General features: G+C 39.9%; 1 protein-coding gene across 1 annotated transcript in view; it reads left to right on the top strand.

Moving 5' to 3' along the window:
* Positions 1–16,019, top strand: part of tfr1a (transferrin receptor 1a) — a 149,769-nt gene that overhangs the window by 116,885 nt on the left and 16,865 nt on the right. Inside the window, exons 13-15 of the mRNA XM_057857109.1 lie at positions 12,336–12,403; positions 12,486–12,553; positions 12,662–12,755. Coding sequence (XP_057713092.1) covers positions 12,336–12,403; positions 12,486–12,553; positions 12,662–12,755 — 230 coding nt within the window. The remainder of the gene's footprint in view (positions 1–12,335; positions 12,404–12,485; positions 12,554–12,661; positions 12,756–16,019) is intronic.

The raw sequence follows: 16,019 nt of genomic DNA, 5'->3' as shown, positions 1-16,019 counted from the left end.
AGAACGCAAAGTAGATATGACAGCGCAGTGATGACGAGACGGACACAGGTCCCAGAATATAAGCAGAAATGGTGCTGAAACAACATGCAAATGCCCACTTGCCATGCTGTGGGACTTCTAAGCCTCAATTTCAGATAATAATAATAATATTACATCTTACTTCTAGAGCCCTTTTCAAGCCACACAAAGATGCTTCACAAGAGAAATGGAATCATAGTACCACCAAAACAATCATAAAAAAATTAAAAGCATAATATGCATTGTATGAATGTTATGACAACAATTTAGAATTATTTAGGCTATACTCTGCTCAGCACGGGCAATTGTCCACATAACCACAGGTGGGACAGGAGTCAGCAATTAGTTTCTCAACAGGTCTCACTTAATGACGTAACATTTTTATAAACAACATTGTTACCAGCATCTTCAAGGGGCCGCTGTCCTGTTTCAATGTGACCGGCATTGCCAATTTGGTGTAGAAGAAGAAGTGGGTGAGCGTATGGGGGAGAGAAAGGAAGCGTGGTGTTGACTTTTTCTATAGTTCGGAGTTGAAAGCACCGATGACCAAAAGTGCTGATTGGGAAGAGCATGCAATTCTTGTGATATGTTCTGTAAATGAATCTATGCATCTTAATATTTTATCCCTGCGACCCGACCCCGGAGCAAGCGGAAGAAGATATATGGATGGCTGGACATTTTTATAAAACATTTTATATTGTAGCATCACTGGGGCTGTCATCAGCACGGTAATTTATGCGTCAACGCGGGGCTCCTATTGGTGCGCCAGCGTGACGCTCCAATTGGTGGACTGCATAGCCGCCCACCAGTGACTTGTTTGTTTTACATTAGGGTGGCAGAAAGAAGAATAAAATGAGGGGGTAAAAAGCGTCAAGGTTCCTGTGTTATTTTTGCTGCCAAGCTTTCACTTAGCAAGCGTTACAATTTAAAGCGACTGTTTTCTCTTCAGCCCAAATGCTTGATGAAAAGTTTGGGCAACCATGACTTTAAAGTGGTGGTTTCCAGTGTTGTGTAATGTGTGCTCCGTTCGGCAATGCGCAGCGTTTCGTGGGGTGATTTATTGTAGAGGGCGCTAGCGTAGCAAGGGACGATGATGAGTTCATCGCCTCACATTATCCGGCATGATATTATCATTAATATTTACACTCAAAAGGTGCCAGATCGGACTAAATAAGTCCCGGAACACGTGGAGTCCAAATTCAAGTGGTACCGGAACATGTTCCGGCATGACCCAACTCAAATTAACCCCTGCCCAGAAGTCAATAAAACAGAATGAATCCTCATCACAGCATATAGCGCTTTTGGTAACAAGGAAGCCGAACTTTTAACAGCACGTCCACCGCACATCTGCTGCACACGCACGCACGCACGTATGCACGCATGTGAGGCGATAAATCGCAGTGGGAAAATTACCGCCTTCCATTTATCGCACGATAAATGAAAATATTGCATATTGCGACAGGCTTAACGTTACATGCATGCCAAATTTGTGAGAACACCGGCAGTATGCGGCACAAAAATGCAGCAAATATAAATAACATTTGTTTTTAGCCCCATCGTGTTATGTGCAGGGAAAATACAACTCACCCGCTGAATCAGTGGGAGGCCTGAGCTTGTTTCGTTGAGACGAGATGGTCCCGAGATGGGAGAGTGAGAGAAGCCCGCTTCACAAAGATACGATGTTGGAAATTGTAGCACACAGGGTACCCGCGGGTTATTAAAAGTATTAAAAAAGCATTGAATTTAGTTTTCCATTATTAAAGGTATTAAAAGTATTAAATTAGCTGTTGTAAGTCTGGAATTTTTTCACTGTGGTCTTGATTTTCAAGAAGATCTCAGTGCAACCTAAATTATATCCGTAACAAAGTTTTTTTGTTTTTTTTTTAATCCATAACGAAGATGACGCATAGAAATTTTACGATGCACTGCACTACAAATCGAAATGCAACTCGTGCGTGCCAAACTACCACAACCGGCAAAACGGAGAATCCATCCACCTCTGCATTGGGAATGTGTCCGTTTGTCGGTGGAACGAAAGCCCTGCAGGCAGAAGTATTGTGGATTCTGAACACCAAAACAGACCACCATTCATATACTTCAAATGAGTCCATTGGTGTTCTCTTTTGGATATTACGTCATTTTTGGTCGGCATCGGCTGTCACAATGTTGGTCATATTGCGTTTTGTTCCAGAGGGAGCGTTCCCCATGTCTTAACTGTCTTTTGAAACGAATTTTCAGTTGGCAGAAAAAAAACCGCACATTTTCTTAATGTTTAAATAGTCTACATATTTTTATGACCATTATAAATGCATTAACACAATGAAATAACGCTGGAAAAGTTTGTTAAACATAATTTTGCTCAAATCGTGTTTTTTTTTTCAGAGGGAGCATTCCCGACTTCGTAACTGCAGCCAGTTTAAGCTCATCAAGACTTTAAGATAGAGGTAAAATCGGGTCTAAAAAGTCCAGCCCGACCCGAACTGGTCCGCGGGTATTAAAGCCCGACCCGCGTTTTGTGTGATAACATTTGTGACGATGTCTGCATAAAAGCTTGTCTTTTATAACGAATTCTCAGTTGGCAGAAAAAAACGCATATTTTCTTAATGTTTAAATAGGCTACATATTTTTATGATCATTATAAATTTATTTACACAACGAAATAACGCTGGAAAAGTTTGTTAAGTATAAATAAACAGATGCGGTTTTGCGGACTCGCAGAGGGGATGATTAAAAAGGGCGTATAGGCAGCTCTGGCTCTGCAATGACCATACAGTGCCTTCTTTTTTTATCCAAATTATTTATTTTATAACAGGTATTCCTTAGTTTATCATTCATACATCGTTAATATATAGTTATTTCAAAAAGTTAACGAGAAAGAACCCTGGCCCGGCCTGACGTAATAATTGACATTTTAATTTTGGTCATGTTTTCAGTTTAATTTAGCTGTTTCCAGCTTGCTATGTTTATAATTGCGATGTTTGTTTCCCGCTTTTCCTCTTACTGCGAAGAGGAAGTTACATCGGCCGCCGCTATGATATTTAAGTCATCAGCCATCTGCTGTGACCCGGGAATTCAACGCCTGCTTTCACGCACACTGCTTCCCATGTCAGTCGACACGGGAAATTGTTTTCACACACAACTGCTGCATGGTTCAGTCTCGCGATATTCCCGTTGTTTTGGAGTATGTGATAGGGGCACAAGTTACATCCAGATACTTAAGGTTGCAGTTTATGGGTCATGCGAAGGCAGTGGACCTGCTTAAACATTTCGGTTTGCCTTTCGAATGAATGTGAATCTTGCCGTTTTAACTCGAGAGTTAGCCATGTTCACTGGGGTCTTGGCAGGTGCACTAGCCTGTTACAGAAGATGGCTGGTCTGAGTCCTGCCCTCCTCCTCTTTTTGTCCATAATTATTGTGTGCGTGTGTGTATTTAAAAAAATTCTGACAGACTTTATAATGTTACTTTAAATGTGTTTTAATTGTATCTTCAATATATGTGCATTCTTTTGTCAAACACACTTGGTAATTGAGGTTAAATTTGATGTTCAGTGCTTTATTTATTTAATATGATTCAATATGATCTAAATAATGGGTGCGAGAAAAGTATTAATTTTCAGTTGAAATGGCATTAAAAAAGGTCTTAAAAGTCTTGAATTTAGATTTATCAATCCTGGGGGGACCCTGAGCGCAGTTTTCAGTGCTCTCCTAGCGATGTCAGGATATTCCGAAATTACTTTAATCTAGAACCTCGGTAGAGTTGTTGTCTCAAATGTACGTTTGAGGTCGCCGTGATTTGCAATCTCTACAAGCTGATATTCCTGTTGCACAGACATGTTCGAATCACTCAGTTTTTCCACATACGGGTCACGAATCCACTCCTTTGCAGTTCGTGGGTCTTTAGTGATTGGGAAGTAGCGTAGATTTTGTTTTCTCCCAGGTTGTAGGCTCATCTTCTGGCTCGTCAGCTGCCCTTTTCCCTGTAAACAATTTGTCCAAAGACGTCTGTTTTTCAGTCATTCTAGTGTGGGGGCTAATTATTTTGAGGAACAAATGTGATGCGGCCACCCTACGTCATACATCATTATCGAGGACAAGCGCACATAGATATACTGGACTGTCTCAGAAAATTAGAATATTGTGTATTCTAATTTTCTGAGACAGTCCAGTATTGTTCTGTCAAACACAACAGTTGTTTTGTCTTAAAATACACCAGTTTCTTTTAAAGAGGAGTGCAAGAGCAGAAACTTCATTTTCAGTCTTGTCTGTGTTTTCCGCCATATACATATTTAAACAATAAAAGGAAAAAAAAGAAAAGCAGGGGCGATGATTAACTCGTTGGCTGCCATTGACAGGGAGATGTCCAATCTATTTTTCAACTGGAAGCTAGCAACTCATGATTGCTGTCAGATCTCCCAATCCTAATTAATCGGGCGTCTATAACCATCAATGGCTGTCAATGAGTTAATCTGTCTTTTTTAAGAAACCCTGAGTCTTAACTAACCTTGATAAAGTATCTTGAATGGAATCGAATTTCGACTGCTAGGTCGTACGTTGTCAACATTTTAAAGGTCACGTCTTGAGAAGTATCCACATTGCAAGTAAAAACCTGTCCTCTGATGCAAATAATTGCATTTTCTGAGCTACTGATTTTTTTTATGGGCTTGACATCGAACTGTCCTGGAAATTGCATTAAATTCATTTCAAAATGGCCTTGAAATGGTCTTTAAAGGGACCCACGGATAAAAGGCTGGTAGTTCTTAATAGATAGTTATTATGAGGTAAAATAATTTGATATTGGAACCCCGCTTGATTTTTTTCAGTTTTATACAATTTGTAAAATTTGTTCGACTAGTAGGTCGCCATTGTTGTTAACGTCGCAGGGTGGTGACGTCACATGGTTACGCTGCCGGGCTTTCAGAGTATGACTAGCGACATAAACATGCCATCTGTTCAACTCTTTTAAGATGTTCGAAATGAACATTAATGAGCATGACAGCACTGCCGTTATTTCACAAAACGAGCAGCAAATGCAAAATGAACAGGAAAGACGGGATGAGACAAGAGGAGAGTAGCAAAAAAAAAAAGTGTTCTGCCAAAATGTGCTAGACTGGCGAAACGTCCTACAAGAGGCGAATTTGACACCTAAAGTAATACCGTGCACTTTCAGCTTGTTTTGTTTAGATGCATCCAGACAGAACATACTAAAGATGCATTAAGAAAATACTTAAATGTAGTAATATCAAATAAGGTTGGTTTAAGTATGCGACGTGACTAATGTGGTCAACGGATCAACAATCTGCTTTAAAGCTACCACAAGAAAATACAATGCTTTAAACTGAGAGTCCAACACAAGCAAAAATATTTTGAGGCAATGAAAAGGTAATAAAAGACTAATTAAAACACAAATAGTAAGTACTCGCCGCTTTTAACCTACGAGTGCATGTGTTGGACGTCTTGCCATGTATAAGGAATTGCAGTAACCCGGTAGTATTTGTCGAGTGACAGTGACAATCTATGTCATCACCCCGAGCTTCCATAATACATGGCAGCCTCCGTAGGTCAAAACATTTACTAAATATGATAGATTTTTAAATCAATGGCAATATGTTTTATGTGTTTCTAATAACATATTTTAGTAAAAGAGAACAATTGTGGCTTATTAGAGCCTACAAGTCTTTGAATCCGAGGTTCCCTTTAAAAGTCTTAAATGTCACTTATTGAAACCTCATAGGAACCCTGTTTTTGGTTTGGTATGGTATGGTATGGTATGGTATGGTATGGTATGGTATGGTATGGTATGGTATGGTATGGTATGGTATGGTATGGTATGGTATGGTATGGTATGGTTAAGTAAGGTAAGTAAGGTAAGGCACCTGCTCCACTACCATACCGTACGTATGGTAGTGGAGCAGGTGCCAACGGTCAGGAAGCCCTGCATCCTTCTCTTAAGTGTCGCTCCCACAGAGTCCACAATCCTCCTCTTCACAGAAACACACCTCCCGATCAGCCAAGACAACATGGCAACTTCCTCAAATCAAAAGCCTGAGCCTCCTCAGGAAATGGAGCCTGCTTTGTCCTTTCTTATTTATGCCCTTAGCCTGTACACACCTGTCCAGCTTGTTGTCAATATACTGGACTGTCTCAGAAAATTAGAATACACAATATTCTAATTTTTTGAGACAGTCCAGTACAAAACAAGATGTACTGCTAGCATTCCAATCAGTGGATTTCTATGACGACATTCTATCCTGTAGTATTATATCTAGAGTAGACAGGGATATTGGTGTGTTAAGGGGCACACGCCAAAGTTACCGTATTTTTCGGACTGTAAGTCGCACCTGAGTATAAGCCGCACCAGCCATAAAATGCCCAACGAAGAGGAAAAAAACATATGTATGTCGGAGTATAAGTCGCATTTTGGGGGGAAATTTACTTTATAAAATCCAATACACAGAACAGATATGTCATCTTGAAAGGCAATTTAATATAAAAATACATTAGCGAACAACATGCTGAATAAGTGTACGGTATGATAATGTTACATGATGCATGAACAACGAAATGCAACTATACTGTCCTCACCAGGACGCTACGGCTCGGTCCTGGCAATCCAGCGAGATAAACTCCCAAATGACGATGCTGGACGTCCGTATAATTTGCTGACTTTATTTTGGCTGTCGTTATGACACCATCATTTGAAAAGTGAAAATAAAAATAATACAAATCAATTTCGTCCTCGATACCAAACAGGTTCGCATCAACGTAAATAAATGATAATTAGCTGCTATTACAGCAATGACACAAACGGTTAGCATGCGCTCGCTCGCATTATCACATCGTTGAAACAACCACATAACTGGCTCTAAGTGTCCGATCGCGGGTGGAAAACACACAACAACGACAGAAAAGATGATACACGCAGGTGTTGCCTCTGTAGAGATATTTTACAAGCATAAACAATGAACATAGGTTTGTAGCCGTGTTTCTGTCTCTCGCCCACTCGCTCAGACGCTGCGTAGCTGTCAGTCTTCTTCTGGCATGTGAGCGTTCTTCTTCGCGTAAACAAGTGCGAGTGTGCCCCCACTTGGGCGTGAAAGTGCCACAGACTAAAATGCATTTAAATATAAAAAGTCAATAATACAATTAAACATACATTGCCAATGGCAGAATGTGAACGTGGCCATAGCTACTAAGAGTTATTCAGATATATATATAAACTATAGCATAAAGAACATGCTAACAAGTTTACCAAACCATCAGTGTCACTCCAAAACACCAAAGTAACATTTGAAATGATATCATAATGTGTCAATAATTTCACACATAAGTCGCTCCTGAGTATAAGTCGCACCCCCAGCCAAACTATGAAAAAAAACTGCGACTTATAGTCCGAAAAATACGGTAATTTGGCCAGAATGCAGTGGTTAATAAGTTAATATTTCTGTGCGGCCCGGTAGCAAATGTGCCACAGACTGGTAACGGGCTGCGACCCGGCAGCTGGGGACCCCTGCCCTTCTACCAGACACAGAGCCGCTGCTACTCTTCGTATGCCTGCTTACCTGCCTTATATGACCACCATTCTTCGTGAAAAACATGCCGATCACATCAGTTTCACCACGGACATTTTAGCAAGTGATTTTAGTCAAGTAAGCATGCTTAGCATGACAGCATGTTGTTAGATGATAATTTCAACATGCACCAAACCCCACTCCACTGACAAGATCTGCCTGAGGCAAATAATGCTCAGTACACTGCAAATAAAAACGTCTTCATCAGATTTTTTCCCTTAAACCTAGTCAAACAATTTTCTCCATCTTGTTTTGATTGTTAAGGACTACCGTAATTTTCGGACTATAAGCCGCTACTTTTTTCCCCTCATTTTGAATCCTGTGGCTTATAGTCCAGTGCGGCTTATTTGTTGATTTATTTGGGTAAATAGCTAACACTTTATTTGACAGCGGCATCATAAGACTGCCATAAGACCGTAATAATTATGACATGACATTATATTGGCCATTCATGAATGCTTATGACAGATGTCATTCAATGTCATTCGGCAAATTATGTCCCTAAATCCATTTATGTCCAGCTCGGATCTTTTACATCCTTTTAAAAGGGAGATAATTTGCTGGATGCCACAAAATGACATCTGTCGAGAGCATTCATTAGTGCTAATGGCAGTGTCATGTCATAATATTATGGTCTTATGACAGTCTTATGGCGCCACTGTCAAATAAAGTGTTAACAAATTCCATATCTAGCAATTAATGAAACAACTAGACCAGTAACTGAAGAAATAATTAACATAGAACATGAAATTTTATTTATTCACATCTGTAGCGCTGTAATGCATGCTAGGAGGCATGTTGGATGACAAAAGTGTTGACAGCAGGTGGCAGCAGAGGTTGACTGTCTCCCCCAAGAGAACAGTGATGGCCAAATTGAAGCTTCTTGAACCAATGTAGCAATGGTGGTTCATTTGGTCTTATGATGCCGCTCTCAACTAAAGTGTCACCAGTTGATACATATCTTTTTGTGTAAATATCTCATAATACAGTGAGGACAGCTGCAGCTTATAGTCCAGTGCGGTTTATCCACGAACAAATGCCGTTTTCGTTTCAGATTTGGTGGGTGGCGGCTTATAGTCAGGTGCGGCTTATAGTGCGAAAATTAGGGTAGTTAACAGATGAATGCGTCAGATTATTCTACTTGAAGTCAATATTACTATTTGTTCGCATTAAGCCCATACATCTAAAAATTCGTAATTTTTCACACAGATCAAGAAAAACTTTCAAACAATGTTTTGAACCATATCTATTCTTGAATAAAGAACATTTTTGACAAGTTTTTTTTTAAGATTAAATATAATTTATTTCTTAAAATAAGGGTGTTAAGCTTATTTTCAGCTAGCTATTTTTATTATTTCAAGAAATTTGAGAGAAATTTAGTTGAAGTTCTGGAAAATAATTTCACTTATTTCCAATAGATTTACACTGAAAACAAGGGAATGTAACTAGTTTTAATAGGTGTGTTTTTGCAGTGTAGTAATGTTATATATGTTAGGAGTGGCTTAGTTTCAAAGGCATTTTTGTGCGTAGGTATTTACTCTAGAAGTAATTGTTGCCAAAAGTTTACCTTTACACAATGTCAGACAATCTGTCATTGTTTGGATGTTGGAATTTACTACGTGTTCACATTTGATGTGGAAAAAAATAGCAATAAATTCTATTTTTGCATGGTATGCTTTATTTGCTATAAGTTCTACATATATCTCATTGACTTCATTATGTAATTGACGGGACACTGGGCGCGGGGCCGATAAATAGGGGGCCTGCATTGTTGGCGAGGCCGTCAAAGCTGACCGAGTGGAATCGCAGACAAAGAGCTTTTTTTCGTTGAAAGTTCTTGCTTAAATCCCTGAATTCCGTATAGATATGGACGTAAAACAGTCTCGATTCTTGGTTAAAAGCAAAAGAAACCTTGCAGGTAGCTCTTATTTTATGTAAATATGTCGAATGTGTGGCATGTCTTTACGTTCACTGTGGCGGCGCCTTATCACAACAAAGAGCTTTTTTACGTTGAAATTCTTGTGACTAAATGCTTAAATCCCTGAATTCTTTATCGATATGGATATAAAATAGTCTTGATTCTTGGTTTAAAGCAAAAAGAAACCTTGCAGGTAGCTCTTATTTTATGTAAATATGTCGAATGTGTGGCATGTCTTTACGTTCACTGTGGCGCTGCCTTACCACAACAAAGAGCTTTTTACATTGAAATTCTTATGAATAAATGCTTATATCCCTGAATTGTTTATAGATATGGATGTAAAACAGTCTCGATTCTTGGTTAAAAGCAAAAAAAAAAAAAAAAGGTGCAGGTAGCATTTATAATATGTAAATATTGCGAACTATGATGCCAATGCCTTAGCGGCTAATTTCTCCCATTTTTTCACGTTTCAAAATGCATGCAAGGTACGAAAAATATAATAATTACCTTGAATCGGCCAACAAATCACTCCTGAAACATTCCTTCCTTGCTTTTGTACTTTTTGAACTGAAATCCACCGTTAGTTCGCTGCGTGCATGTGTTTGTGAATAGCTCCTCTTGATGTGGGCGTCCCCCTGCTTGAAGGAGTTGTGCAGTGCATGTCTGAGCTGACCCATCAATAATGATGATGTCTATGTATATCTTTAAATAGAATTATTGGCTTGACATTATCGGTTATCGGCTGGAAGGAGGAGGAAATTATCGGTATCGGTTGAAAAATTTATTGTCGTGCATCACTCATCACGAGGTGTGGGTAGTGACCGAAAGAACAGGATCCCAGATTAAGCAGTACATAATGGATGGATTGAAATAAAATATGTTTTAATCACTAGAGGGCACTCATACTCATGTTTGATGTTGATGATGTTTCATTCCTGTAGATTTTTCCAGTCGCAATTCAATGGTTTTTGTGCACTTTTTTGGCATGTAATTGTACAGTATGATAATGACGGTTCATATAGATGACGTTGACCTGAGAAAAAATATATTCCATTCTTTAAAAAAAAAAAAAAAAAATCAGACATCGTAAGCAGGTACACATTACTTGAGTGTTCATTTCACCAAACACCTTTTTACTTGTACTTGAGTAAATTTTCTGGAAGACTACCTTTACTTGAGAATAATTATCTTTTTGAAGTTACGCTACTATTACTCAAGTTAAAGTGCCTCTGACAGCAAAAAGCATGTGTATTTCATATTTCACGCGGTATTTTATGTTCCTGAATGAAATGGACCGCTTGGATGTGTGTGGAAGCGATCGATATGTTTAGTCACTTTTTGAACCCCACGCCATAAAAATGAGTGACTTCCTTCACGAAGAATGCAAATGTGACGGCAGCGGGCTAATCATCTTCATTATACAGCCAATACTACAGTATGCAAAACGATTGCGGATTCAGCAGATTTTTTGGATTATTTAGTTTATTTTTCGCATCATGCCAGCCCAATGTGCTGCAGGCTTTTGTTGCTGCACCGGGGAAATGCGTGTGAGTCTTTTTGGGTTTCAAAAAATTCTTGTTCTCTGAGGATAATGGCCAAAACAAGTCCGAAAACTGGGGGGCCATTGGACCGACGAGCAAGTAAGCTATGCGTTTTATATTATGTCAAATACTGGGATCCTGGCACACGTTTTAATAAGGAGATGGCTTGGAATTTTTGGGAGACAATGCTCATTGTCCACCGAGAAGGCCACTCGGCCGACGAGCGGTGGCTTGTCACACACCATGGTCACTTCTAGCCCCTCGGTCCTCTTCGTGTGGCCGCCAATAGACCACTATCCTCGGCTTGGTCCCGGAGCCCTCCCCCCTCCGACGTCGGACGGTTTGTCCTCTGAGAATGCGCGAATTTTGTGAATTTCCGGCGTTCATTCCCTTCTCTCCCCTCTCTGCCTGCCCACCAGAGCCGCAGCAGAATGATGAGCTGTAACTTGCTCGCCGCTGATCAGTGAAGACAATCAACCCCGCCGCCGTGTGTGACATGGTCGGCGGGGTTTGGGGGATTTTTCGTTTTCGAAAGGCGAAAATAAGACTTGGAAAAGCTGCTCAGTTCGGGTTAGCATGTCGGCTAGCTGTCATGCCTCCTGTTTTGTCTACGCTCTTTCCTCAGTCTCCGAAGCTGGGGCAGGGAAATGACAAAAGCCGGACTAAGTCCGGTGGCATAAAATACAGTTCGGGAGAGAACGAAGTCGGACGTTTTGACCATTATGCAAGAATGTTCTCCTGTCATACTGAATAAATGCATTTTTAATATTTCATATTCCACTTAGCAAAAGACTGTTATTCGTCATGACCATACCATTTATTTAGCAATTGGGGAAAAATACTTAGATTAAAAAGAATATCCTGTAAAAATATTTGTGTAGAGAGATTGAAACAATCATGACATTTTGCTGCTCTCTGTTGCATTTTCCCCATTCTGAAACTTCCCCCTCAATGGGCTGAATTCTAAATCAAATGAAATCGTTACCCTGCCGACGTCATCATCCAGCTGGGGACGCTAGAGCACTATAATAACCGGCATGGTAAACGGCAGATTAAAAAACTAAATTTCTCGTCATCTGGGCTTTGCTAAATTGTTGTACTGTATATAGTCGAATCGTCTCAAAATTTGATCGAATTCACATAATTAATCTATTTAAGATTTTTTATATGCTGTCACAGGCACTATAAAGTTTTCTACCCACCTCTGTCTTGGTTTATAAATGACTACTTACTATGCATTTTTAATTCATTTATTTTTGTTAAATAATGATTAAATCAATCCCTTTCCAGGACATAATGGGTTTAAAGTAGCAGGAAGTCCTATGATGCACAGCTTAATTGAACGCACTCTCAAAGAGGTAAAACTATTATAGCAATACAGATGATTTCAAGAGTGCAATACATGACATTAGAACTGTATAAACAACATTGTTTTCTCAGGTTGGCCTCCAGAATAATGCCGTGTCCCTCTTTTCTCGCTTTGGAAAGGACAACTGGGAATCTAACGTGTATGTTTGTTTATAAATTCCTGTCTGGGATCACAGTGTTATTGGCATTTGCAATGTGTTGGCTTGCTGTCTTGATTTTCACATTGAGAAATCTTCACATATATTCAGGTTGGAACCTCTGAAGATGGATAATGCCGCTTATCCTTTTACTGCCTTTACTGGCATTCCATCCCTGTCGTTTCGATTCACTTCTGACGATTTAGTAAGTATTTTTCCTGGTGCTACCCAAAACATACACTGCTGGCCAAATGTACTGGCACCGCTGCAATTCTGTCAGATAATGCTCAATTTCCCCCAGAAAATGCAATTACAAATGCTTTGGTAGTAATATCTTCATTTATTTTGCTTGCAATGAAAAAACACAAAAGAGAATGGGGGGGAAAAAAATAAATCAATATAATTTCAAACAAAACTCCAAGAATGGGCCAGCCAAAATTATTGGCACCCTTTGAAAAATCACGTGATGCTTCTCTAATTTGTGTAATTAACAGCACCTGTTACTTACCTGTGGCACATAACAGGTTCTGGCAAAAACTAAATCACACTTTCAGCCAGTTAAAATGGATTAAAGTTGAGTCAAGCACTGTCCTGTGTCCTTGGTGTACCACATTGAGCATGGAGAAAAGAAAGAAGACCAAAGTACTGTCTGAGGACTTGAGAAGCAAAATTGTTAGGAAGCATGGGCAATCTCAAGGCTACGTCCATCTCCAAAGAACTGAATGTTCCTGTGTCTACCATGCGCAGTGTCATCAATAAGTGTAAAGCCCGTGGCACTGTGGCTAACCTCCCTAAATGTGGACAGAAAAGAAAACTTGATGAGATACTTCAACGAAAGATTGTGCAGAACCTCGACTAACAAAAAAAAAGTTCAAGTTGTCATGCAGTCCAAGGGTACAACAGTGTGAACCCGTATTATTTGTCGACGTCTGAATGAAAAAGGACTTTATGGTAGAATACCCAGGAAGATTCAATTCAATTTTATTTGTATAGCCCTATATTACAACAGGTTTGTCTCAGATGGCTTTACAGAGTATTTTTTTATATACACAGTCAGATAAAGTAGATGAATGAGATGAGTCCATGTCCTGGGCATCCCCCATCCTTAGACCCTCCATGGCGGCAAGGAAAAAAAAAAAAAAAAAAACATGGGAAAAAAGAGAAATCTTGGGGAGAACCACAATCAGGAGAGTTCCACTCCCAGGACGGATGGGCCCCACTTCTGACCCCACGGAAGACCCCACTTCTGACCCAGAGACAAAAAAAAGCCAGGCTGGAGTTTGCCAAAACTTACATGAGATAGCCAAAAACGTTTAGGAACAATGTTCTCTGCTCAGATGAGACAAAAGTAGAGCTTTTTGGGAAAAGGCATCAACATAGAGTTTGAAGGGAAAAAACAAGGCCTTCAAAGAAAAAAACACGGTCCCCACAGTCAAACATGGTGGAGGTTCTCTGATGTTTAAGAGTTTCTTTGCTGTCTCTGGCCCTGGACTGCTTGACTGTGTGCATGGCATTACGAAGTCTGAAGACTGCCAAACAATTTTGCAGCATAATGTGGGGCCCAGTGTGAGAAAGCTGGGTCCTTCTCAGAGGTCATGGGTCTTCCAGCAGGACAATGATTCAAAAAGCACTCGAAAAGGGTTTGAGAGAAAGCACTGGAGACTTCTAAAGTGGCCAGCAATGAGTCCAGACCTGAATCCCATAGAACGCCTGTGGATAGATTTGAAAATGGCAGTTTGGAGAAGGCACCCTTCAAATCTCAGAGACTTGGAGCAGTTGGCCAAAGAAGAATGGTCTAAAATTCCAGCAGAGCATTGTAAGAAACACATTGATGGATATGGAAGCGGTTGTTCACAGTTATTTTGTCTAAAGATTATGCTACCAAATATTAGGATGCCAATACTTTTGTCCGGCCCATTTTTGGAGTTATGTGTAAAATGATAATTATTTAACTTTTTTTCCATTCACTTTTGTGTTTATTCATTGCAAGCAAAATAAATGAAGATATTACTACCAAAGCATCAGTAACTGCATTCATTTTCTGGGAGAAATTGAGCATTATCGGACAGAATTGCAGGGCTGCCAATACTTTTGGCCAGCAGTGTAATTTAAACATACAGTTGTGGTCAAAAGTTTACATACACTTGTGAAGAACATAATGTCATGGCTCTCTTGAGTTTCCAGTTATTTCTACAACTCTGATTTTTCTCTGATAGAGTGATTGGAACAGATACTTCTTTGTCACAAAAAACATTCATGAAGTTTGGTTCTTTTATGACTTTATTATGGGTTAACAGAAAAAGTGATCAAATCTGCTGGGTCAAAAATATACATACAGCAACACGAATTAGCAATTTCTTGTGAGTGATTATTGACTTGAACAATCATTGACTTGAACAAGTCAGGAAAGTCACTTGGAGCCATTTCAAAGCAGCTGCAGGTCCCTAGAGCAACAGTGCAAACAATTGTTTGTAAGTATAAAGTGCATGGCACTGTTTTGTCACTGCCACGATCAGGAAGAAAACGCAAGCTATCACCTGCTGCTGAGAGAAAATTGGTCAGGAGGGTGAAGATTCAACCGAGAATCACCAAAAAGCAGATCTGCCAAGAATTAGAAGCTGCTGGAACACAGGTGTCAGTGTCCACAGTCAAGCGTGTTTTGTATCTCCATGGACTGAGAGGCTGCCGTGCAAGAAGGAAGCCCTTGCTCCAAAAGCGGCACCTTAAGGCTCGACTGAAGTTTGCTGCTGATCACATGGACAAAGATAAGACCTTCTGGAGGAAAGTTCTGTGGTCAGACGAAACAAAAATCAAGCTGTTTGGCCACAATGCCCAGCAATATGTTTGGAGGAGAAAAGGTGAGGCCTTTTAACCCCAAGCACACCGTGCCTACCGTCAAGCACGGTGGTGGTAGTATTATGCTGTGGGGCTGTTTTGCTAACAATGAAACTGGTGCTTTACAGAGAGTAAATGGGATAATGAAGAAGGAGGATTACCTTCAAATTCTTCAAGATAACCTAACGTCATCAGCCCGAAGATTGGGTCTTGGGCGCAGTTGGGTGTTCCAACAGGGCAATGACTCCAAACACACATCAAAAGTGGTAATGGAATGGCTAAATCAGGCTAGAATTAAGGTTTTCGAATGGCCTTCCCAAAGTCCTGACTTAAACCCCATTGAGAACTTGTGGACAATGCTGAAGAAACAAGTCCATGTCAGAAAGCCATCAAATTTAACTGAACTGCACCAATTCTGTCAAGAGGAGTGGTCAAAGATTCAACCAGAAGCTTGCCAGAAGCTTGTGGATGGCTACCAAAAGCGCCTAATTGAAGTGAAAATGGCCAAGGGACATGTTACCAAATATTAGCGCTGCTGTATGTATATTTTTGACTCAGCAAATTTGATCACTTTTTTCTGTTCACCCATAATAAAGTCATAAAAGAACCAAACTTCATGAATGTTTTTTGTCAC

The sequence above is a fragment of the Corythoichthys intestinalis genome, chromosome 14 (genome assembly GCF_030265065.1).
Source record: "Corythoichthys intestinalis isolate RoL2023-P3 chromosome 14, ASM3026506v1, whole genome shotgun sequence".
NCBI lineage: Eukaryota > Metazoa > Chordata > Actinopteri > Syngnathiformes > Syngnathidae > Corythoichthys > Corythoichthys intestinalis.
Note: the sequence above shows the minus strand (reverse complement) of the source record. Positions and strands in the feature narration are given on the sequence as shown.